This window comes from Vanacampus margaritifer, chromosome 5 (assembly GCF_051991255.1).
Source record: "Vanacampus margaritifer isolate UIUO_Vmar chromosome 5, RoL_Vmar_1.0, whole genome shotgun sequence".
NCBI lineage: Eukaryota > Metazoa > Chordata > Actinopteri > Syngnathiformes > Syngnathidae > Vanacampus > Vanacampus margaritifer.
This window is the reverse complement of record NC_135436.1, coordinates 16,395,899-16,418,808: the sequence shown is the minus strand read 5'-3', so window position 1 is coordinate 16,418,808 and position 22,910 is coordinate 16,395,899. Positions and strand designations below refer to the sequence as shown.

General features: G+C 40.6%; 2 protein-coding genes across 4 annotated transcripts in view; both read left to right on the top strand.

The window, feature by feature from the left end:
- elna (elastin a) overlaps window positions 1–20,647 on the top strand; it is a 50,802-nt gene extending 30,155 nt beyond the window's left edge. The window contains exons 9-58 of one of the 2 annotated variants that reach the window (XM_077566506.1): window positions 666–701; window positions 795–869; window positions 1,677–1,724; window positions 1,811–1,873; window positions 2,156–2,188; window positions 2,278–2,343; window positions 2,669–2,710; window positions 2,802–2,888; window positions 2,968–3,018; window positions 3,096–3,290; window positions 3,432–3,467; window positions 3,581–3,739; window positions 3,866–3,922; window positions 4,066–4,110; window positions 4,230–4,343; window positions 5,550–5,684; window positions 5,776–5,958; window positions 6,056–6,169; window positions 6,388–6,549; window positions 6,715–6,840; window positions 6,998–7,144; window positions 7,292–7,441; window positions 7,599–7,733; window positions 7,881–8,027; window positions 8,187–8,321; window positions 8,438–8,605; window positions 8,693–8,824; window positions 8,915–9,049; window positions 9,620–9,742; window positions 9,836–9,958; window positions 10,061–10,183; window positions 10,276–10,401; window positions 10,483–10,608; window positions 10,689–10,814; window positions 10,896–11,012; window positions 11,507–11,626; window positions 11,809–11,871; window positions 11,984–12,109; window positions 12,178–12,213; window positions 12,545–12,595; window positions 13,000–13,026; window positions 13,800–13,847; window positions 14,296–14,376; window positions 14,500–14,556; window positions 14,757–14,792; window positions 15,717–15,785; window positions 16,727–16,786; window positions 17,280–17,315; window positions 17,911–17,985; window positions 19,299–20,647. In XM_077566506.1, the coding sequence (XP_077422632.1) occupies window positions 666–701; window positions 795–869; window positions 1,677–1,724; window positions 1,811–1,873; window positions 2,156–2,188; window positions 2,278–2,343; window positions 2,669–2,710; window positions 2,802–2,888; window positions 2,968–3,018; window positions 3,096–3,290; window positions 3,432–3,467; window positions 3,581–3,739; window positions 3,866–3,922; window positions 4,066–4,110; window positions 4,230–4,343; window positions 5,550–5,684; window positions 5,776–5,958; window positions 6,056–6,169; window positions 6,388–6,549; window positions 6,715–6,840; window positions 6,998–7,144; window positions 7,292–7,441; window positions 7,599–7,733; window positions 7,881–8,027; window positions 8,187–8,321; window positions 8,438–8,605; window positions 8,693–8,824; window positions 8,915–9,049; window positions 9,620–9,742; window positions 9,836–9,958; window positions 10,061–10,183; window positions 10,276–10,401; window positions 10,483–10,608; window positions 10,689–10,814; window positions 10,896–11,012; window positions 11,507–11,626; window positions 11,809–11,871; window positions 11,984–12,109; window positions 12,178–12,213; window positions 12,545–12,595; window positions 13,000–13,026; window positions 13,800–13,847; window positions 14,296–14,376; window positions 14,500–14,556; window positions 14,757–14,792; window positions 15,717–15,785; window positions 16,727–16,786; window positions 17,280–17,315; window positions 17,911–17,985; window positions 19,299–19,348 (4,775 nt within the window). In that variant the 3' untranslated portion in view covers window positions 19,349–20,647. Of the gene's footprint in view, window positions 1–665; window positions 702–794; window positions 870–1,676; window positions 1,725–1,810; window positions 1,874–2,155; window positions 2,189–2,277; window positions 2,344–2,668; window positions 2,711–2,801; window positions 2,889–2,967; window positions 3,019–3,095; window positions 3,291–3,431; window positions 3,468–3,580; window positions 3,740–3,865; window positions 3,923–4,065; window positions 4,129–4,229; window positions 4,344–5,549; window positions 5,685–5,775; window positions 5,959–6,055; window positions 6,170–6,387; window positions 6,550–6,714; window positions 6,841–6,997; window positions 7,145–7,291; window positions 7,442–7,598; window positions 7,734–7,880; window positions 8,028–8,186; window positions 8,322–8,437; window positions 8,606–8,692; window positions 8,825–8,914; window positions 9,050–9,619; window positions 9,743–9,835; window positions 9,959–10,060; window positions 10,184–10,275; window positions 10,402–10,482; window positions 10,609–10,688; window positions 10,815–10,895; window positions 11,013–11,506; window positions 11,627–11,808; window positions 11,872–11,983; window positions 12,110–12,177; window positions 12,214–12,544; window positions 12,596–12,999; window positions 13,027–13,799; window positions 13,848–14,295; window positions 14,377–14,499; window positions 14,557–14,756; window positions 14,793–15,716; window positions 15,786–16,726; window positions 16,787–17,279; window positions 17,316–17,910; window positions 17,986–19,298 lie in introns of both variants that reach the window. The other variant, XM_077566507.1, reaches the window with a different exon arrangement.
- Window positions 20,648–21,749: 1,102 nt separating this feature from the next.
- Window positions 21,750–22,910, top strand: part of limk1a (LIM domain kinase 1a) — a 43,665-nt gene continuing 42,504 nt past the window's right edge. The window contains exon 1 of one of the 2 annotated variants that reach the window (XM_077566417.1): window positions 21,750–21,923. In XM_077566417.1, the coding sequence (XP_077422543.1) occupies window positions 21,866–21,923 (58 nt within the window). In that variant the 5' untranslated portion in view covers window positions 21,750–21,865. The remainder of the gene's footprint in view (window positions 21,924–22,910) is intronic. The other variant, XM_077566418.1, reaches the window with a different exon arrangement.

Below are 22,910 nucleotides of genomic sequence, written 5' to 3'. Positions count from 1 at the left end.
TAAATCAGCATGAAAAATAATGCTTTGGACAGAAACATACTCCCGCAGAGCATACAGTGACCTCACTGTCTGTGCTGTTTATGTCCATATGATTTACTTTAAATTAGGCAGCTTGATGAGGCATGGACTCCTGGGTCCACTCATGACGAGGGCTTTGGCAAACAGCTTACTCCTAAATATTGGTTGGCAGAAAAAAAAACTTCCCTCCAATAAGTCTGGGCTTTTTTTTTCTGCGATACTCAGAATAACATCTCATTCCCCTGAAAGAGCAAAGATAAAACAGCGATTCATTTGCCAAACCTTTGCTCAACAAATCTCCAGAGGCCGCATACTTACAGGTAGTGCGCAACGTCTATTCAGGCAAAGTATGTGGAATTTAAGAATTTCAAAAAGAAAATAGGAGCTGAACAAATAAACGATTGTGTCTTTGCTACGGCCAAACTCCCCTATTTGTGAGGCTGACAGCTCATTTCTTACATGAGCGGTTAGCCAATGAAATGAGGCGTCTGATGAGCACAGCTAATGATATTCGTAGTGACTGCCTCCAATAATTATATTCAAAGTCAGCCATGTCTTTTTCGATTATGAAGGTATTTAACTTGACATTTGACAGAGTAGAGATACAGGTCCCGTAATAAATGACTGACTACATTTCTACACTGCAGGAGCAGGAACAGGAACTGGAACTCTTCCTGCTGGAGGCAAGACACACAACTTTGTATATTGTTCCTTCGCTTGTGCTTAAATGAGTGTTTTCTTACGCACCTCATGTGACATTTTGTCTTTCTTTCCAGGCCCTGTTAACCCCCAGACAGGCTTGCCAGCAGGGGCTGGTGCTGGATCAGGAAAGAAAGCTTCCAAAGTACCAGGTATTGTGTAATCGAATCATAATCTACTCTTCATGCTCATGGGCAGACCGGATATTATTTCCATGTAATCTATGCAGAAGAAATCACTGCAAATTGGTCTTCTTTTGTTTGTGAGATGTGTTGTAGTTTGTCGGAATGGTGATTCACAGCAGGGCTTCTGGCGCGCATAACAGTGCACTCTCAAAAACTGAAAACCATTCCATAAGACTGACCCTTGATTTCTTCGGATTTCACATTGATATTCATCATCATGAATCTCATGAGTCTGGTGTGTATCTGGACCTCCATCGAACTTCTGAGACTGACTCATAGATCCCCTGGGGTTTGATTGAACCCAGGTTAAAGCTGCTGTTTGTAACAATTTGCCCCAAAATATATTTACAATAGCCTTTTTATTTGACCCTTTATGACTGGAACATCTTCTATAATTAGTGGATTAACACCTTAGCTGTTTAAAATGGGTACTACTGCAAGCCTGTGGCAAATAGTTTGCAGACTGGATTCGGGTTCAAATTTCTCGCCCTATGTTTGCGGATGTGACATCATTTGCACATTGTGTACGACCGTACGTGACGAAGGATGTTTGCAGTTTCATTTTTTGACCACAAGTGGGAGTAGCAATTCCAAATTAAATTTTCTGCATTCAGCAGCTGTATGAACCACTTCTCGACTGTCTAAACTTGTGAAGGCAAACCAGGCAAAATGAAGACAGTAGCCTACCAGATGCTGTATTTTATTATTTATATGCTAAAATACACTGTATTTTATTATTTATATGAATTAACATTCTACCATTGTTTCTGGCAGGTGTGGGTGTACCAGGGCTTTATCAAGGTGGATTGGTGCCAGTGAACGGTATGTCAGTCTCATTGATCAATTATTGGCAGATATAGGAACTGTCCTGCAATCTAATGCAACTGTTTTCTGATTGCTGCCTTCAGGATTTGGCAACCGCGGCGTTCTTCCAGGAGTTGCTACTGGCAATGGCCTTAGTCAAAAATCACGTACGAACTTTCTTGCTCTTCAAGACTACTTAGACAGGCTGTCTCATACATTTCTGTCTTATCCAGCAGAACCTACCAGACACTTCCTAAACAACTACTACACATTTTTATGTTTCACTAGTCGCATCAACAGAATTGCTCAACTTCTTTTTCCTGGTCTTGTCAAACATTAATGAGGCCTTTTGGCTACTTGGCATAATTCAAAAAGTAGCACTCTGATTTGAAAAGGTTATTTTCCTGCATCTATGCATCTGATTGGATGATTTAATGTTTCTTTTGCAGTTGGAGCAGGAGGACAGGGTGGGGCGGGAGCAGGTCGGTTATTGATGCGTTTTAGATTCATATACAGTATAGCATGTACATCTATAATTTCAGAAATGCTTTAAATGTATTATTTAATTCAGGCTACGGTGGGCAGATGCAGCCCGGTGTGTTCCATGGATACCCTCTGAAATCACCCAAAACTCAAGGTATGAATGTCATTTATAGGAGTGCATTCATCCTTTTTTTTTTTAGAACTCTTTTTTTTTTTTTTATCATTATTATTAAAAATGAGCGACAGTTATATAGACAGCTGACTTGCTTTGATAGATCAACAATCTTTTAGTTTATTGCTTGTTAAAATGTTATGTACTGGCTTCTCTCCTGCCTATTCCTGCCCAGAAAATATCTCAAGTAATGCTTGAGGCATACAATTTCAACTAATAATATGAATTAACTGATTTGGTCTACACTTGTTCTTCTACGTCCAGTGTATCTTCTATCTCCGATCAAAGATTGTTCATTTGTCCGCAGGTGGCTATGGAGCAAAACCTGGAGGTGGAAAACTTCCCTTTGGTACAAATGCTTATCTTTCATTGGGACAAAGATTTGCCGTAATCATGACATTAGCCAGATGTCGATGATATGTCATGTTGCAATGTTTCAGGCTATGGGGGGTTTGGTAATCAAGGAGCTGGTCTTCCAGGAGGTAAAGGTGGTTCTGGGTCAAAACCTGGATTTCCTATTGGAACTGGTTGGTATTCCAAGGACTTACTTGTCAACATGGAACCCAAAAACTATGTCACGTAATTAACTTTTCTTGCTTTTGGCAGGAGTGGGCACCGGTGGCATCTCACTTGCACAGGCTAAATCTGCCAAATATGGTAAGCCTAATAATTAATACCCAAGAAAGTGTTGTGAATCACTACAATATGTACTGTATTATATTTGTCTTCTGTAGGTGCAGGGGGTACTGGTGGTTTTGGTGCTATTGCTGGTGGTGCTGGTGGTTTTGGTCCTGGTGCAGGTGGTTTTGGTGCTGGTGGTGCTGGTGGTTTTGGTCCTGGTGCAGGTGGTTTTGGTGCTGGTGGTTTTGGTCCTGGTGCTGGTGGTGTCGGTGGCACAGGTGGACTATATCCAGGGCAGGTTCCAGGAGGTAGCGCATCTTAAACTGAAATCAATATTTTTAAATACTGGTCTAATCAGATGTGTCTGAAGAATGATTTCACAATTGAAGATACATTTTTTGTTTTATGAAAATGCTGTTAATACATTGAATTTTGTCTTTATTTTACAGCAGGCTATGGAGCTGGGTCCAAAGCTGCTAAATATGGTAACTAAATTTCCAGCATTTATTGCTCAGAATTATGAAAGCACCTATATATATATATATATATATATATATATATATATACTGTATATCTTTTAAAAACTTCACATTGACAGGCGGTGTTCCAGGTGGAGTGCCAGGTGGCGTACCTGGTGGCGTACCTGGTGGCGTACCTGGTGGTGTTCCGGGTGGTGTTCCGGGTGGTGTTCCAGGTGGTGTTCCAGGTGGTGTTCCAGGTGGTGGATATTTACCATCAGCCAAAGCAGCTAAATACGGTAGGCGCAAAGCTAGGGTTTTTTTGGTAGTGATGTTGGCAAATTTGGCCTCTATCCACTGACACTATGATGTACAGTATCATGACTTCATGTCATTAACAACATTGTCCTGATTCACCTTGACAGGTGGTGTACCCGGGGGAGTACCAGGAGGTGTACCAGGGGGTGGATATTTACCATCAGGTAAAGCAGCTAAATATGGTAGGCGCAAAGCTAGCGGTTTTTGGTAGTGATGTTGGCAAAGTTGGACTCTATCCACTGACACTATGATGTACAGTATCATGACTTCATGTCATTAACAACATTGTCCTGATTCACCTTCACAGGTGGTGTACCCGGGGGAGTACCAGGGGGTGGATATTTACCATCAGGTAAAGCAGCTAAATATGGTTGGCCCAAAGCCAAGGGCTTTAGTAGTGCTTGTGACAAAGATGACCTTTATCTGGGGCAACTTCGTATCATTAACATATGTTTTGATTCTCCCTGAAAGGTGGCGTACCTGGTGGTGTACCAGGGGGTCTGCCAGGGGTTGTGCCAGGTGGTGTACCCGGAGCTGTACCAGGATTTGGTAGATACCAACCAGCAGCCAAAGCAGCTAAATATGGTATGGACATCGCTCGGCTTGTAACAGTTTTGTCTATTTGGCACTGTTGGTGGTGTTTGGATGGATTATGTCCAGAGCAATATTATTTTTATTTTTATTATACAGTATAGTTTATTTCGAACATTTATAAAATAATGGTGGAAACATAAGTACACTTGTGGGGGGAAAAAAGCAATCCAAACAGAAACAAAGCTTTACATCAAATGAAGTAACAATAGATAAGTAAAACAGTCGTCAACCCAGAGCTTGCTGATGAGCTGATCATTTGAATCAGGGGTGTTGGAGGAGGGGAACATTAAAAAAAAAATGCAGGACTGTGGCCCGCGAGGACTGGCGTTTGAGGCCTATGGTTTAGTGCCATAAACGTTTCATCAAGAGACTAGGGCTGATGGATTTACACATGGTTTTTATTTTATGTTTTTTATTGTTATTATTTTGGTTATTATTATTATAGTGAGGAGAAGAGGTTCAAATTGATCGATTGTCTATTATTGTTCCTACAACTACTACTACTACTACTACTACTACTACTACTACTACAGTTAGGGAAATTGGGCTATCAGGTGAAATTTCTGGATGAACATAAAATTCGCCTTAACCTTTACAGGAGAATTTCATTTGACGTTCTCTGAACTTCTAAATGCACGTGTCTAACTGTTCGATGTTTCCATACAATTTTACATAACTTGCTGTTTGAGCGCAACGACATGATTCATGTGTTTGGTTCTTGACTGGAAGAATAAATTTCCAAGTTCAATTAAAATTGAAGTTTAAAGAGTCCCTTTTCATTGTGCTGTTCACATTTTAACATCTTGAGACCAAGACTAAGAACAATTGTTCATCAATACTTTGCTATTGCGAGGCTTCAAAGAGGGAAGTAACCACTGATCTTACAATGTCAAAATGCCATCAGCCGTTTGCAACAGGGAGACTGGAAGAATCACAAATGGACATAGAAGTAAGCGTCTTTGGAAATGTATTGATCGATCCCAAAGATGTTTTGAATTTTGCCTTCCAGCTCCTTAGAAGTTGCGTGAAAAATACTGAAACACTGAACAGTTTTACATGTGACTTCAAAAGTTTACAGTTTACATTTGTCTGTAAAGCTTATAGTGTATTTTGTGTTTTTGCTTGAAAATGTCACCTAACATCCTTAATGTTTTGTTAGTAGTATATATACAATCAAAATCTTGGTCTCCTTGACAGGTGGTGTACCAGGGGGCGTACCAGGAGGAGTGCCAGGTGCTGTGCCAGGTGGGGCACCATTTGCAGTACCAGGCGGAGTTCAGAGGTATCCGGGCACCGGTCCATATTCACCAGCAGCTAAAGCAGCTAAATATGGTATGTTCACATCTCTGATTATCATAATTCTGGACGTTTGTGGTACAGGTCGACTGTACCCAGGTCAGATAACAATGTATCTCTTTCACAGGCGTACCAGGTGGTGTACCGGGTGGCGTACCGGGTGGCGTACCAGGTGGCGTACCAGGTGGCGTACCGGGTGGCGTACCGGGTGGCGTACCGGGTGGCGTACCAGGTGGCGTACCAGGTGGCGTACCGGGTGGCGTACCAGGAGGTGGTGGATATGGACTAGCAGCCAAAGCAGCTAAATATGGTATGAACACCGCTCTGCTGCTCACAGTTCTCAATGTATTAAGTAAAATGCATACAACACAATTTACATTTGTTCTCCTTGATGGGTGGTGTACCAGGAGGTGTGCCAGGTGGTGTACCAGGAGGTGTGCCAGGTGGTGTACCAGGGGGTGTGCCAGGTGGTGTACCAGGATTTGGTGGATATCAGCCAGCAGCCAAAGCAGCTAAATATGGTATGGACACCTCTTTGCTTGTTTTCTATAGTTGGGGGTGTTCAAATAGCACAGATTGACTATATCTTAAATATGTTATATATAACACTACTTTGCTGGTCATAATTGTCAATGTTGGTGCCACTATTTGTTGTGTTCTTTGTAGCACAGGTGGACTGGAGCTACTAGCCAGGGCAGACACCATGTTGTATCCATCATAATGTGTTTCTCCTTAATAGGAGGTGTACCAGGTGGAGCACGAGGTGGTGTTCCAGGTGGTGTACCTGGGGGTTTTCCAGGTGGTGTACCTGGCGGTTTTCCAGGTGGTGTACCCGGGGGTGTGCCAGGTGGTGTGCCAGGGTTTGGTGGATATTCACCAGCAGCCAAAGCAGATAAATATGGTATGGGAGCCGTTATTCTGGTCACAGTTCTCAATGTTGATAGCTATTTTGATGACACAGGTAGACTATAACCAGAAGATACCATGATGTATCATGTGTAAAAAAAATAAAAATAAACATAATAATCAAAACATCCAAACCAACTATATTTGGTCTTCTTTACAGGGAGTGTACCAGGGGGCGTGCCTGGGGTTGTACCTGGAGGTGTACCAGGCGGTGTGCCTGGTGGTGTGCCTGGTGGTGTACCAGGATTTGGTGGATATCAACCAGGATCCAAAGCAGCTAAATATGGTATGGGTAATTCTTTAATGCTCACGGTTTTAAGTTTTTCTTGCTGGTATTGTTGGTAGCACAGGTGGTCTGTATCCAAGGCAGCTGCATCAATGATGTATAAAATCATTTCAGTCTCCATAAAATTAACACCATAATTCTTGGGTCTCCTTCTTAGGCCGCATACCTGGTGGCGTACCTGGTGGCGTACCTGGTGGCGTACCTGGTGGCGTACCAGGTGGCGTACCTGGTGGTGTACCTGGTGGTGTACCTGGTGGCGTTCCAGGTGGTGGATATTTACCTTCAGCCAAAGCAGCTAAATATGGTATGGGCGCTGTTGTTACAGTCACACTTTTCAGTCCTCGTTGACTTTCTGGCACATGTTCACTGTATCCAGGGCAGTTTTATCCATGTGTAAAATCATGTCAGCCTACATGCAATCAAAAACCTTTTACTTGGGTCTCCTTAACAGGAGGTATACCAGGAGGTGTACCTGGTGGTGTACCTGGTGGTGTACCTGGTGGCGTACCTGGTGGAATACCAGGCGGTGTGCCTGGTGGTGTGCCTGGTGGTGTACCAGGATTTGGTGGATATCAACCAGGATCCAAAGCAGCTAAATATGGTATGGGTAATGCTTTAATGCTCACGGTTTTAAGTTTTTCTTGCTGGTATTGTTGGTAGCACAGGTGGTCTCTATCCAAGGCAGCTGCCTCAATGATGTATAAAATCATTTCAGTCTCCATAAAATTAACACCATAATTCTTGGGTCTCCTTCTTAGGCCGCATACCTGGTGGCGTACCTGGTGGTGTACCCGGTGGCGTACCCGGTGGCGTACCCGGTGGCGTACCTGGTGGTGTACCTGGCGGCGTTCCAGGTGGTGGATATTTACCTTCAGCCAAAGCAGCTAAATATGGTATGGGCACTGTTGTTACAGTCACACTTTTCAGTCCTCGTTGACTTTCTGGCACATGTTCACTGTATCCAGGGCAGTTTTATCCATGTGTAAAATCATGTCAGCCTACATGCAATCAAAAACCTTTTACTTGGGTGTCCTTAACAGGAGGTATACCAGGAGGTGTACCTGGTGGTGTACCTGGTGGCGTACCTGGTGGAATACCAGGTGGTGTACCCGGTGGCGTACCTGGTGGCGTACCTGGTGGTGTACCAGGTGGTGGATATATACCATCAGCTAAAGCAGCTAAATATGGTATGGATGGGTTCTACCTTCACAATTCTGAATGCTAGTTGTGTTGATGACTTTGGTGGACAATATCCAGGGCCAATACCATGATACAGTATATCATAAAATATAATATTTTCCAGTCAGGCTTTGTTTATTATGAAAACATTCATAAATGCTTAACAGGAGGTGTACCAGTTGGTGTACCAGGAGGAGTGCCAGGTGCTGTGCCAGGTGGGGCACCATTTGCAGTACCAGGCGGAGTTCAGAGGTATCCGGGCACCGGTCCATATTCACCAGCAGCTAAAGCAGCTAAATATGGTATGGGCGGTTCGTCAGCAGTTGCAGTTTTCTGTCACTATTGTATAAACCTGCTAGAATGATTCCTGAAGGCTAAGGTTCAATCTAAGCGTAAACACCATCCTTTTAATTGGGAGTTACAGGAGGAGCAGGAGCAGGATTCGGAACAGGACAACTGGGAGGAGCAGGAGCAGGATTCGGAACAGGACAGCTAGGAGGAGCAGGATTAGGAGGAGTACCTGGTTTGGTACCAGGAGGAGTTGGAGGTGGACAATACTCTCCTGCTGCAAAAGCCGCCAAATATGGTACAGGAAATATAGTAACTCTGATTTTCCACTTATTGCATTTGCTGTTTTCCAAATCTGTTTTATTTCCATTATTTTGATTTGCAGGAGGAGCTGGGGCAGCATTAGGGGGCACAGGACTGGGAGGAACAGGTGGAGGAATTGGAGGAGTACCAGGTTTAGTCCCAGGTGGATTTGGAGGTGGATCATACTCTGCTGCTGCAAAAGCCGCTAAATATGGTACAGCAAATGAAGCAAATAATACACCTGTGTGTACAATTGATATTCCGTTAACCAGCTTGCTTAATTCTTCTCAATCTTGAGTTACAGGAGGAACAGGGGCAGGGTTAGGAACAGGAGGACTAGGAGGAGCCGGAACAGGAGTAGGAGGAGTACCTGGTTTTGTACCAGGTGGAGTTGGAGGTGGACAATACGCTGCCGCTGCTGCAAAGGCTGCCAAATATGGTAAACACTTGTAAATATGTAGTACACAGCTAGAGTCCTCTTGATCAATGTACTGTAACTATTATTCCCATTTTAAGTTTACATTTTTGTGGACAACATGCTTTGTTTATATTAATTTGGAAGAGCACCATGGAAAAGTATTTTCCCCTTCCTGTTTTCTGATTTTCTCACAAATCCTGTTTTCTGATTTTCTCACAAAGGCATCCCAAGTAAATAGAAAATATTTTTTTTAAATGCAGCTTTTATTAAGGTGAAAAAATCCAAACCTGTTTCGCCATGTCACATGCCCACTTTGTTCAATCATAAATTATATGCGATGAACTACAGTTTCAGGAATCACAGGGTTCAATTTCACCGACCACACCCAGGCATGTTTACCATCAGATTAGAAATCACCTGTCAGTACCTGTCAGACTCAGTGAAATAAGAGCCCAAAAAGAAAATTGTCATCCTACTATTCAAAGGAATTCAAGTCCATAAAATAAGTAGTATACCTGTACATATTATCAGACGTGTATAGAATTGTCAGAACAATATATTTGAATCACTCGTAATCGTTGTGGTTTAAAGGAGGAGCAGGAGCAGGGTTGGGAGCTGGAGGACTGGGAGGAACAGGTGGGCAAGTACCTGGTTTTGTTCCCGGAGGAGTTGGAGGTGGGCAGTACTCTCCTGCTGCAAAAGCTGCCAAATATGGTAAAGCCAATAAACGACATAATAAAATCTACATCTACTGGTTTTAAGTTTAAACATTCAGCCTGAATCAATCTCATTTGTTCTGGTTTACAGGTGGAGCAGGAGCAGGTCTAGGAACCGGAGGACTGGGAGGTGCAGGGAGGCAAGTACCTGGTTTTGTTCCTGGAGGAGTTGGAGGTGGACAATACTCTCCTGCTGCAAAAGCTGCCAAATATGGTAAAGCCAATAAAAGACATAAAAAAATCTACAAATCATCGGATGTAGGTGGAAATTTTGAAATCATATGATTGAGTCAATATTAATTCTTGGGGATTGCAGGAGGAGCAGGCGCTGGGTTAGGAACAGGTGGACTGGGAGGAACAGGTGTGCAAGTACCTGTTTTTTTCCCAGGAGGAGTTGGAGCTGGTCAATACTCTGCTGCTGCAAAAGCTGCTAAATATGGTACAGGAAATAAAACACACATTCAGAGAAATTTACATATTTCATTTTAAATGGTTGCAACAGGTTTCATGTTCTGTAATTGTGAATTACAGGAGGAGCAGGGGCAGGGTTAGGAACAGGAGGCCTGGGAGGAACCGGAGTAGGCGGTGTCCCTGGTTTGGTACCGGGAGGAGTTGGAGGTGGACAATACTCTGCTGCTGCAAAAGCTGCTAAATATGGTACGAGAAATAATGCTAACAGCAACTTGTATTTGAATTTTTTTTTTTAAATGCTTAATTCATCTTCACTTGGCTTTACAGGAGGAGCAGGAGCAGGGTTAGGAGCAGGAGGCCTGGGAGGAACCGGAGTAGGCGGAGTCCCTGGTTTGGTACCGGGAGGAGTTGGAGCTGGTCAATACTCTGCTGCTGCAAAAGCTGCTAAATATGGTACGAGAAATAATGTTAACAGCAACTTGTATTTGATTTTTTTTTTTAAATGCTTAATTCATCTTCACTTGGCTTTACAGGAGGAGCAGGAGCAGGGTTAGGAGCAGGAGGCCTGGGAGGAACCGGAGTAGGCGGAGTCCCTGGTTTGGTACCGGGAGGAGTTGGAGCTGGTCAATACTCTGCTGCTGCAAAAGCTGCTAAATATGGTACGAGAAATAATGTTAACAGCAACTTGTATTTGAATTTTTTTTTTTAAATGCTTAATTCATCTTCACTTGGCTTTACAGGAGGAGCAGGAGCAGGGTTAGGAGCAGGAGGCCTGGGGGGAACCGGACTAGGAGGAGTGCCAGGAGGAGGACAATACCCTGCTGCTGCTGCTGCTGCTGCAAAGGCTGCCAAATACGGTCTGGAGGGGAAATGTTTTTTATTCATTAACATATTTGTGCTTTGTTGTTTACAAATTAACCTATTCACGTTTTTTGTCTGTGCAACTAATTTGCTGAAAAACTCACCTATTTGCAAAATTTGGACACATACTGTAATTGGGTTCTTTCTGTAACTTCCCAAGAAGCCACAAGTACTAAGTGGTATCAAGGAAGTACTGTATCTTAAGGCCTTGATGCACCAATATTATCAGATGTCGGCTGAATATTGGAAAAATGACAGAAATACACACCGCAACAGAAAGACACCGACCCCAACTATTAAGTATATTCAGCGTGAGAAGTAATTTCCCTCCATACCATCAAACGGCAGACTATTCCTCATTGTTAGAAAAAGCCAACTGGAAAGGTTTACTTTATGTCAGATTCAGAGACACGTTTACATTCATATTCACGCTTATCTTGACATCTGTTGTAATTGAAATTCTTTCATTTCTCTTCATTTTGCTTTATAGGAGGAGCAGGATTAGGAACAGCAGGACTGGGAGGAACAGGAGTCGGAGGAGTGCCTGGTTTTGTACCAGGTGGAGTTGGAGGTGGTCAATACTCCCCTGATGCAAAAGCTGCCAAATATGGTACAGGAAATAAAACATACTAATTTTATTAAAACATCCAGACACATCATCCATCCAGATGTCTCTTATTATACACAAATTCAAAGATTTATTTGATTTAACAACACTTCCTCTTATTTACAGAGTCCTACTAGACTGATTTTCTTAAATGATAAATAATTCTGTCTGATTATTTGCATTAGGGGTTTCAACAGGAGGTGGAGCAGGACATGGAGCAGGAGGAGTCGGACCAGGAGCAGTTGGAGGTGATAAGTACTCTGGTGCTGCAAAAGCTGCAAAATATGCTACATTTGATGTAAGAAAAACACAAAATTGACTATTTACATTGCAGTTAGCGTTTTCGTTTTTCATTTGTAGGCGGGGTTTCTGGAGTGGGTCTTGTCTTGCCGGGAGCGACGCCACACACTGCAGTTAGTGGCCTTCCGGATGGTTCTGCTGTTGCCGTGCCAGGTGGCACTGGCGTTACCGTTGCTGGAAAGCCACGTAAGGCGCAGAGCACGGTCACTTCTTTGAACATTTTTTCACTCGTTTTCTTGTTATTATTTCTATAGCAAAGGATGTGGGTCCATCTGGAACTCCATTACCAGGTACTGTTAATTAAATTACAATTCAAGTTTTTATAATCAGCCCTGCTGGGAAAAAAAAACCAGCAAACAGCTTTGATGCTCACCAGTATAATATGGTTTTGTTATGTTTTCGTGCTGGTCTTGCTGGTGTCACCAGCTACCAGCAGAGCACCAGCAGTACAGTATTTTACTTACATACTTCCAACAAACTCATACAGTAAATCATGTTTTAATACGTGCAAAACACAGCCACCTTGTATTGCTTCTTCTCCCAGCTATTTAGCAGCTTTATCTTACGGCCTGCCAGCTAACTTTTCTGGTCAAACCCCCTGTGCTCCCTTTCTTTTGGCAGGCCCCACACCTATTGCCACAAATGGCAAGGCCACAGAGTTCCCGCAGCCCAGTAAGACCAATCGTTTGCTTGTAACCTTTGCTTATTCATCATCTGCATTGTCTACCTTAAAAATTCTACAGCAGGAGTTGTTGATGCGTTTGTAACAGTAGTATGTGGCGCATGTTTCAGATTGCAACTGGAGCTGGGATGCCCCTGCTGTAGAATACTGCAATGTTGGCTTTTTATTTTAATTTAATTTTTTTAAATAACCTCTCTTCTCTAGTCACTAAGTATCGTCGTAAACAAGCTGACAATTATACAGTAAATTCATTAATACTACACCACCATGTGTATCCCATAGCTAGTACAAGTGTTATACACTCTGTTTTGTTTTTCTTTTCTGTAAATGCACCTTAATCGGGGCCATATTTCATGCTTGAGATCAACTATGTCAATGTCTGTCTGTGTTTTAGCTGGTACAAAAGGTCAAAGTCCAACTGGTAAGTGTGAACCGTCTCTCATTTTATCATGACTCTTAGAATATGGCCTCTATCAGACTTCTTGAACACCTCATAGAGTCATCTATTTTTTATGTGAAAAATAGAAATCACAATTTCCTGAATATTCATACAGTACATTGATTATATTAAATAATATATTACAGCACTTAATATATATCGCAAGAGTCATTGCTTGGAAGACAGCATCATAATTAAATATGTAAATTAGATGGTGCCTTTATAACATAATGTAATGTAACACAGCAAAATGCACCACAAAGCAATTCCACAGTCTCTTTTGTCCTATTGCTGGCAGGGGCATAGAAACTTGGAGGTTGCACTGTACTGGTTGTTTAGAGTAGTTGCAGTACATACTTTTGTCCACATGGTAGAGCCATAGCCAAAGAAAGAAGCTCTGACTTGAGCTCTTTCTGTTTGCTGGTGTTGGTGTTGGTGATGGCACAGCGGGCAAGGCACCAAAACCACTTCCACAAGGTCCAAAAGATAATTTTTTTGTTGTATAATTTCTACAAATACATTCCACATAACTATATCCTTGTACTACTAGGGGCCAAGGACACTAAAATGTGCTTGGTCCACAAATGTATTTGAAACTTTTTCAAGCAGTTTAACAAAATCAGTAAATACTTAATTCCTCATTCCTGCATTTCATTTAAAACAGCATTGGTCATAATTACTCACAAAATGCTGATTATAAAACATCTTCAGATTCAATAGATGTATACATTTCTTACTAGTCTTCTCCTCCTCAGGCACTGGAACAGGAGTTGGTCAAGGCGGAGTAGGTTACCCTTATGGCGGCAAGTTATCCATTTTATATATTACTTAAAATGTTCAATTTAATTCAAAACACTTTATTTGTCCAGAGGGGCAAATATATATTATTATAGTTGTTGTAAGATACCATGTCCAACTCTCACCATTCCTGTGCGGGTCAATGAGTCATATGCAGTAATTGAGTTAAAATACAGATCCTTATTTACAGTATGTCACTCTATTTTAAATTATAATAAAATTTTCACTTATGTGATATCATATCACGGTAGATATTATTCATACATTATAATGACATGGTATTTCCGTGTATTGCCTACTATATATTCATCACACGTAATTGACTTCTCTTCACTTCTAATATTCATGTGCAATAGTGCTGAATTAGTTGTGATGTACAATAAACAGTGTGGTGTGACTTAACTAAAAAAAATTATAATATACTATAAATACCTATTCTGTTCTATTTTATAGTTCCTTATGGGGCAGGAACTGGTGCTGGACCTGGAACTGGACCTGGAGTGCTACCTGGTGCAAAACCCTTGAAACCTCCCTGTGTGTATAAATGCAATATTTAAAAAAAAAATCTGAAAACCATTATTTACTTAGTTTTGCAACAACATTGTACAATGCTGTATCTGTATTTACTGCTTATTTGTCTTTCTTTCCCTCTCATAGATGTGGGGGGAGCAGGAGGTGGAGCAGGAATCCCACTGGCAGCAGGAGGCTATCAAGGTTAGACATCATATTGTGTACTGTTTAGTTCAGCATCAAATAAGGATTTTTTTTTTTGGGTGGTGTTTGTATATTGTATAAGATTAATTGAGCACAAAAAAAGTGCCTTTATTATGCAAGGGAGTCACAAACGCATTACTGTGGAAGGTTGGTCAACCTGTCGGACAATAATGCCGCTTTTTTGTGTCATCATGATTCAGCGGGATACAGTCCATATCAACGTGGGTATGGACAGGGTATGTATGAAAGGAGAGGAGGCGTTATTGCACATTTACAAATAAACAAAAATAAACAATGTTCTGCCCAGTGACTGAAGTGACAGTTGGTCAGGAAGAAGCCTTCACTTTGGCATTTCCTGTCTTTTTAATGGGTATCAAGCCAGTAAAATTAGGAGCGTAATTTTTTTTTATTTTATTTTTTTTATTTTCTTTTCTGGAGAGCTCAGTATTGTTCATTCCATTTGACAAGTCATCATTGCTCTCCTTTTTTATTTTATATATTATATATTTATTTTTAAATTTTTATTTTATTTTTTTTTTGTATGTGGGTGAGTATGTTTATGTGCGTGTGTGTGTGCGTGCATGCGTGCGTGCGAGTGTGTGTATTTATCAGTTCACCTAAAACCTATTAAAAAAAATCCCATACTAATAATATAATATAATAATAAATTGCCAAATGCAGAAACATCAATGTAAGTTATCACGATGTGGTGGTTCTCGCTAACAGGCAGAATTAAGTAACCAGAATTAGGTTAAAAATTTCTATATACGTAGACCATGTTTCTATAAATTTTGGTATTTGGTTTTTATTTGAGGCAGATATTTTTTCCATTAAAATGTGATTTATGAGGAGGTTAGACCATTGGTCGATATTCAGAGTTTGTTTATTTTTCCAGTTAACAAGAATTGTTTTTTTTGCGATAGTAAGGGCTACAAGTGTAGATTGAAATTGTTTATGTGGTAAGTCAGTTGTTGTTAGGTCACCTAGCAAACACAAGTTTGGAGATAAAGGTATCCTACAGTCCAAAATAGCGGAAAGTTTTTCTAAGACTTTAGTCCAGAAATACATAACCGGAGTACATAACCATTAAGAGCGTAATTGATGTTGCAGGCATTTTAGAAACTTTCATAGTATCTGAAGCAAGTCTCCTTTTTTCACAGGTGGGTTGCCGTATCCCTCTGCAGTCGGACTGGGTGGTGCCGGGGGAGGAGCTAAAGCCCCCAAACCAGGTAGCTTTTATACTAGCACCTTATACCCAAAAGACATTTTGTGCTGCTGTTAATGAAATACACTTATACTGTAATTGTCAGCGTAATCACAGAAACATGAATTAACGTATTTCCTAAAATACTTAATTGATGACGACTGAGTCAAAATTTAATACTCCACTGCATTGTTAATCAGGTAATGGTGGCTATGCTGGTATAAATGGTCCTTATTAAAGGTAATTACAGCCACAAAATGTTTACTAGAGGGGAGGTGTTAATCCAATCTTCCAGGGTCAAACTGTCACCATCATAACACTTTTATTGCAAAAAAAAAAATTACATTCATAACTGCCCTGTTACCTTGAAAATAACTTCATCAGTGTTAAGAATACTGTATACCAAAAAATTAAAAGAACAAAACATATATAGTGTAAATTGAATGACCCATTGATGAATGATGAAGCCATAATGCAATCGTGATTTGCATAACAGATGAGCCTCATGCATTTGATTTATTTTAAAACACTCCTAATTGTTACACAAATGTAAAAAAAAAAAAAGAAAAAGAAAAAAAAAGGCATCTTTCAATTACTTTTGTTCATGTAACTTCTGGCGTTATTAATATGATTCCCGACTCAACACCTCCTTGCTGGGCTTACTCTTTTTGCTTTTTTATGTTATGAATACAAAATACAAAAAATCAGGGACAAAATAAAATACACACAGTTAACCCTTTGATGCTCACTGGAATGAGCTCACATTGCAGTGGTTTAGAGTTTAGACCAAGAGCATGGCATCATTTCCCATCAGACTGTGATTACTGTTGTACTGCTGCACAGCATCAAAGTGCGACTTGAGTTCAGTTGAGATAACGAGATGATAAACAAATCCCAAAATGTTATTTATGTACAACAATTCTCAACAACGGATTGTTTACTTGAACTGTTTTATCATCTGAACAGGTTATGGAAATCTTGGAGGTGGTGGTGGTGGTGGTGGTGGAGGATATCAGCCTCAGCCAGGTGAGGACCACCTCAATTTGTGTAATGTTTCCCCCTCATCCCAATATGGCACAAAAGTCATCAACAAGCTGTATGTCATCTGTACACGTTTGTACTGTATGTAGCATAGGTATTGCCCAACATGCCTAATTAAAATGCATGAACTGTGTAAGGAAATCCCAAAAAAGATTAAAATTATCTTTCAGGCAGCGCTAACATTTCAAGGCAAGAGTTTACTCTACTGGGTCTTGATTGTTGGATAGCTACTCCTTTTGTAATGCTCTTTAGCACCACCTACAGGAAGGGAGGTGCACATATCACCAGATAGCTGTAACACATCCACATGAAAATGTCAAAAAATATCAAGTATAAACAGAAAGCTACACTTAAATTGTGAATGGGCCCTTCCTTCTTCCTTTTCTAATCTTATTTTAATTAAAATTTGTTTAACCCTGCGCACTACTTAACAAGCAAAAAAGAAATCCTAACCTCCTTTTCCCCTGCCTGTCCACAGGTGGTTACGTCCCAGCCCCACTGACTCCCCAACAAGGTACCTGATGATAACTACAGTATATGATGGCAATATCAGCACCTCAATTCATTTTCCAATTCCCTTCTCTGATGAATACCAGGTTATCTGGAGGACATAGGAAGTCAGTGCAGTGTGTGTGTGTGTGTGTGTGTGTGTGTGTGTGTGTGTGTGTTCAACAGCGCAGATGTCTTGACACAAGCAGTTTGTGAATGTATGATAATCTGCATTTTCCTGAACACTGGAGATTATTGCTGGTGGGATTATTTAAAGGAGAACACGTCTGCTTTCTTAGTTTGCTGGATTGATGTTTTACAGCGTCGGAGGCAGCTGCAACCAACCATATTGTCCTCCACTGTACAGTTCATGATGCCAATGCCAATCTGTATTTTGATAGCTGTAATTATAATAGCAATAGGCCAACTGCAAACTGTTCAGTTTGACTTGTTATCTTCAGCCAGCCATTTACCATGGTTATTTTTCAGTCAGTCTCGCCATCATCAACGCGAGTTACAAAATATCAACAATTTCCCAGAAGAGCCTAACCAATCTAGTTATGCTGTCGAGTCAAACCTGTTCCTATTACTACCTGTTTTTTTGTTTTTTGTTCTTGCAGCTAAAGCAGCCAAGTACATTGGGAATCCATTGCAAGGTTTTCTGGGTGGTGCAGGAGGTGGAGGAGCCTACAGAGGTACCAGAATTGCAATTCACAGAAGAATCTTGAATTTACAAAAGATGTGTACTCTATGTGGCCGGTTAGCACATCGGCCTCACAGTTCCGACCTCGTAGGGTCACGCAGACATCACAGCTCATCTGTTTTGTTGATTTGGTCATGTGACGTTCACAATGCAAGCTCGAAAGCACTTTGATGTGAACTTCCACTTTAATAATGTTAAGTAAAATTTCTGTTCTTCTGGATACCTAAAGACACTTTACAAGGCTGGCTAACAAACAAAAAAAGAAAATTAAAAATTAAAATGCTAATGTCTGATTATTTAAAACAAGGCAACCGGCTGCTCGAGGGCATGCACACTCTGAGTGTTGATTATTTTTATTTTATTCTTTTTTTCTTTTTTTACAGAGTTGTGCCGCGCAGGATTTGTGCCGGTCACAAAAATAAAACCCTGAGAGTCAAGCATTAAAGGGGAAGTCACTCTTAAACATTTCTTAACAATAATATATGTAACTTCACTATTCTAAAGCATGACATTCTGATTAATATTACATTTGTGGAATATGAGTTATGCAGTAAAATCCAGCCATTTTTATCCATCTCAGGTGCAGCCATTTTGTCACTTGCTGTCAACTGAAGATGACATCACAGTTGCTCATCAGGGCTCAGGCACAGACCAATCACAGCTCACCTGTTTTCTGAAGCTGAGCTGTGATTGGTTGTTATGAGACCTGAGCAACTGTGATGTCATTTTCACTCGACAGCGCCAATAAAAACTGCTGGAATTTGCTGCTTTAATTATATTCTACTAACGTAATATTAACCAAAATACTATATTTAGACTAGTGGGGCTGCATAGAACATATTATTGTCAAGAAATTACTTGGGTGTTGACTTCCCCTTTAAACTGCGTTGACACCGAATGTATACTTTTTGCACTTCCCATCTGTTCTAATTTAAAACCGTTTTTCCCAAAAGGAAAAGAAACGCTTAAACTCTTTTTAGTTTTACAATTGTTAGCAATGCAGTAGTTTTTAAGTAGCATTCTAAGATGCTTCATTTTTACAAATGTAAAAAGAGGACGACCACCGAAAATACTGCCACAAAACTTTAGGTGACCGCCATGTATGAACTTTCACTGCTTTGAAGGCGAGTCTGTTTAAGTCATTTCCTGGATAACTGTAGTCCCTTTTCAATTAAGCCCCCCCCCATTAAACTTGGGACAAAAAAAGCCAATGAAATCGCCAAAACACAACCAAAAAAGCTGTTAAGTTGTAAAGGATTGTCAATGCTAACATGTTTGTTTATGCATGCTAACTGTTTTCTACAGGTGGAGCAGCAGCAGCATGCCAGGGCAAATACTGTGGCAGGAGGAAGTAGACGCACTCCTGAGGTGTGACTTGGCCTGAAGAAAATCATGGTGCTACTGCATGAACTAGAATGTACATTTTAGAAACACAAACATTCAATGTTGTTTTTACTTACTTGACTTCAACGTCTGCTCTTATGCAAACCCACCGACCAAAAGTTTTGTATTTTTGTTTTTTTTCCCTCATGTGACACTTATTGCTGACGGTGCCTTTAATCATAAATGTGTGAACATCAGTTCACTTTATTGCCCCTTTTATGCACCAGTGTACTTCAAATACTGTATAATGTGTGTCCTCATTCTTGTGCAACTGAATGTTCTTCATGTGGCTTGGACATATAGTGACACAAAGAAAGACTGCTTGAAAAGATTGTCTGGAAATGTGACCTGTGCAGGATGCTGGAGCGTACCAGTTTGAATCTGAAAACAAGGCAAGCTGAAATGTCTCTGCCTCTCGGACCCGTGAGAAGGCTGCTTTTTGTGGCCAAATCGCAACATTGTCTCGGGCCCTCCTTCTTCCTCTCTGCTATTTTTAGCCCCATTGGGTATAAAGTAGTGGGAAATGGGACTCCAGCCAGTCCATCTGTTCCCGTTCATTTTTTTTTTGTTTTTTTTGCTGATTCTATTTGCCCAGGCATTTCTAATTTCTAATTTCGACAAATGCTTTCTTGAGGTCACTCAAGTGTTTCCTTTTATTATTTTATTCTTCCAGTGTATTTCTGGAAAATTTGCATTTTTGCGCATTTGCTTTGTGACGCTTTTTCCTCAAGGGTCATTTCAGGAGTTATTTACATTTATGTAATAAGGTTCATTCAAGCTTCTAACTCATATCTTATTGTTATAATAATTGTGTGAACATGCAGTAAGACTTAGCATTTGCATTTATTCATGAATTGTAGTACAGAATGACACTTTTGTTTATTGGGTGCATCCAAGCCCCATTGTTCATTTACTTGAGCTGCTTTAGTGGAAAAACAAAAAGAGGAAGAGCTTAAGTGACCAAAGGTTCATGGGTGCTGATGCCAAGTGGCCCCGTTTTTTCTTTCTGTAATTGTGTACTGTATTTTGTGCTAATATGAAGGTTGCTGGCATTGGTTTGTCCACTCTGAGCACTTTGAACCTCACTGGGTCAGACGTGCCGTGGGATACACTTCATCTTTATTTAAAACTATTTCTGTAAGGAGGAACATTGTGGTTTTGCACTTTTAAAAAAAAAATGTTTCCACACGTGCACACACTCACATGAGTAAATATATCCTGCCATTGTATTTGCATCATCAAATAACTAAATAAAATGTGTTTTAAAAAAACAACAACGTGCAATCCTGTTTCAAAGTGCAAGAGCCATTAGTTGACAACTTCTTCAACAGTGAAGCAAATTAAGACGTCCCTTTGCCACAGCTGGGTAACTCCTGCTTTTTGGGCCATCTGGAAATAATAAAGCACTGAGCTGTGATGCAGACGTTACATAAGGCTGAAGGACTGCTCGCTGAGGAAATCAAACCTGGGGTCGCAGGCTGCATTCCGAACCACTCAAATATATACCATCTTCACGCCTTGGAAAAATGAACTGAGACCTATTATGAATTGTTATCACATTTTCAAAAAGTTCCCGTTTATGTTAATAATATGATGACTCACATGTTTTCATCAAAATACTTGAAGGATATTATTTAAACCTCCTGAAAGTTACCTGATTTTTGAGGGGGCGGTCCTGTCTCATGTAACCAATGGTGAGTATAATCTCTACAGTAATCTTGTTATAAAGCTGACCATCAACTCTTATATGTGTATATACATACTGTATTAATATAGAAAAACTTTCCGTAATAATATTTCTGTCTTTTTTTTCTTTTTCTTTTTTTTTTTTAATATGAGGGCAATTTAGTGTGTTGTATGGGACGATTTCAATCTATTAGATGAGAGCTTGAATGAGAGCCTTTCAACATAAAGTATGAGAGCATGTCAATATATTATTGAAGACCACTTCAGTTTGATATGAGACAGAATTTTTATTGTAGGTGTGAGAGTGTTTCAGTTGTCTATCTATGTTCTTTTTTTTCAGTTGTGTAATCCTGAAAACAGGTCTAGTATATCCTAAAAGATATATTATATTATATTATATTATATTACATTATATTATATTATATTATATTATATTATATTATATTATATTATATTATATTATATTATATTATATTAATCTGTTGTTAGTAAATTAGGTTTAAATATTAAATCCACAATATATCCAGCAGTCTCTACAGCACTTCCCGCCCACCAGTGCCCCGCTAAACAAGAAGGGAGGGTCCAACCATGCTCGACCAATCAGCGTCGTCCTGTTGCCGGCAGAACAGTTTGATTGGTCCGTTAACCTCTTGAATGAAGCCCCCGCAGAGGCGCAGACCCGAAGCGGGCAGCAGGAAGAAAAAACCCAAGCCAACCGCTGCTGCTAGGACACCGCCGGCCCGAGGTGGTTGGGCACCGGTTATCCGTCGACCAGAGTCTCCTGGCTCTCTGTCGGAGAGTGAATGCGGTTGATGCTGTTCTGCTGCACCTGGAAGAACGAACGCATGGGAGAGGAGGAAGGTAAAGACTGAAAGAGGGGTGGTTGGAATGTTCACCAGAGTACACCGCCCGGGCGAGACTTCCTCACGCATTGAGATGCTGGTGGGCAAAACAAGTCTTGCGGTTTTCCTCTCTGTAGTTTGCTTTTCGTCCAATATGTGTTGTGTTTACAAAGAGTGTTAGGCTGCACGTCCAGATGGTTGTCTAAATGAGGCCATGTTGCCGTCTTCGTCATGCTTGCGTGCAAGTGTTCAACTCCAGGTCATGCCCGTTCTAATGTACATTTGTAAAGCATATTCTTCTTGTCTCTGTGCCGAAAACGCTTACACATCTATCTATCTATCTATCTATCTATCTATCTATCTATCTATCTATCTATCTATCTATCTATCTATCTATCTATCTATCTATCTATCTATTTATCTATCTATCTATCTATCTATCTATCTATCTATCTGTTGTCTTGTTGCATAATTCAAGAGAACCTGAGACTTAGGGGATTGAATTGATGATTACCGAACACCTGCAGAATTTTCTGTTAGAAAGCAAACCTCATTGTTCCATTAAATACTGCAGGTCAACCAGGCTCTGGAGTAACAAAGCGACCCCTAGGCCATCACAGCTGCCACCACCATGTTTGACTGCAGCTTCTGATCTAAATGTTTCATTGCAAAAGTCCGTTTCCATCCGAAGGTGCACATTGTCTGTTAAATAAAATAAATAAAAATAGAGTAAATGTCCTGAAGCAGTCGCAACACAAACTGGGCTAACTTGGATGTGATGACTCACATGATGTTGCAGTGGTCTGCTGAAAGCTGCTGTGTGTTTGCGTGTTTAGATATGAGTCAGAAAAAAGCAAGTGTTTGCACTACTGTGTATTGTGTATTTGTTCATCTTTCATCTGAGCCCTTAGTGTCTTTCAGTGGCCGTTGCAGACACCAGAGTCTGCAATAATGAGCCAGTGAAGTGCTCCATAATAAAGAGACAAGGTGATAAATATGAATTAAT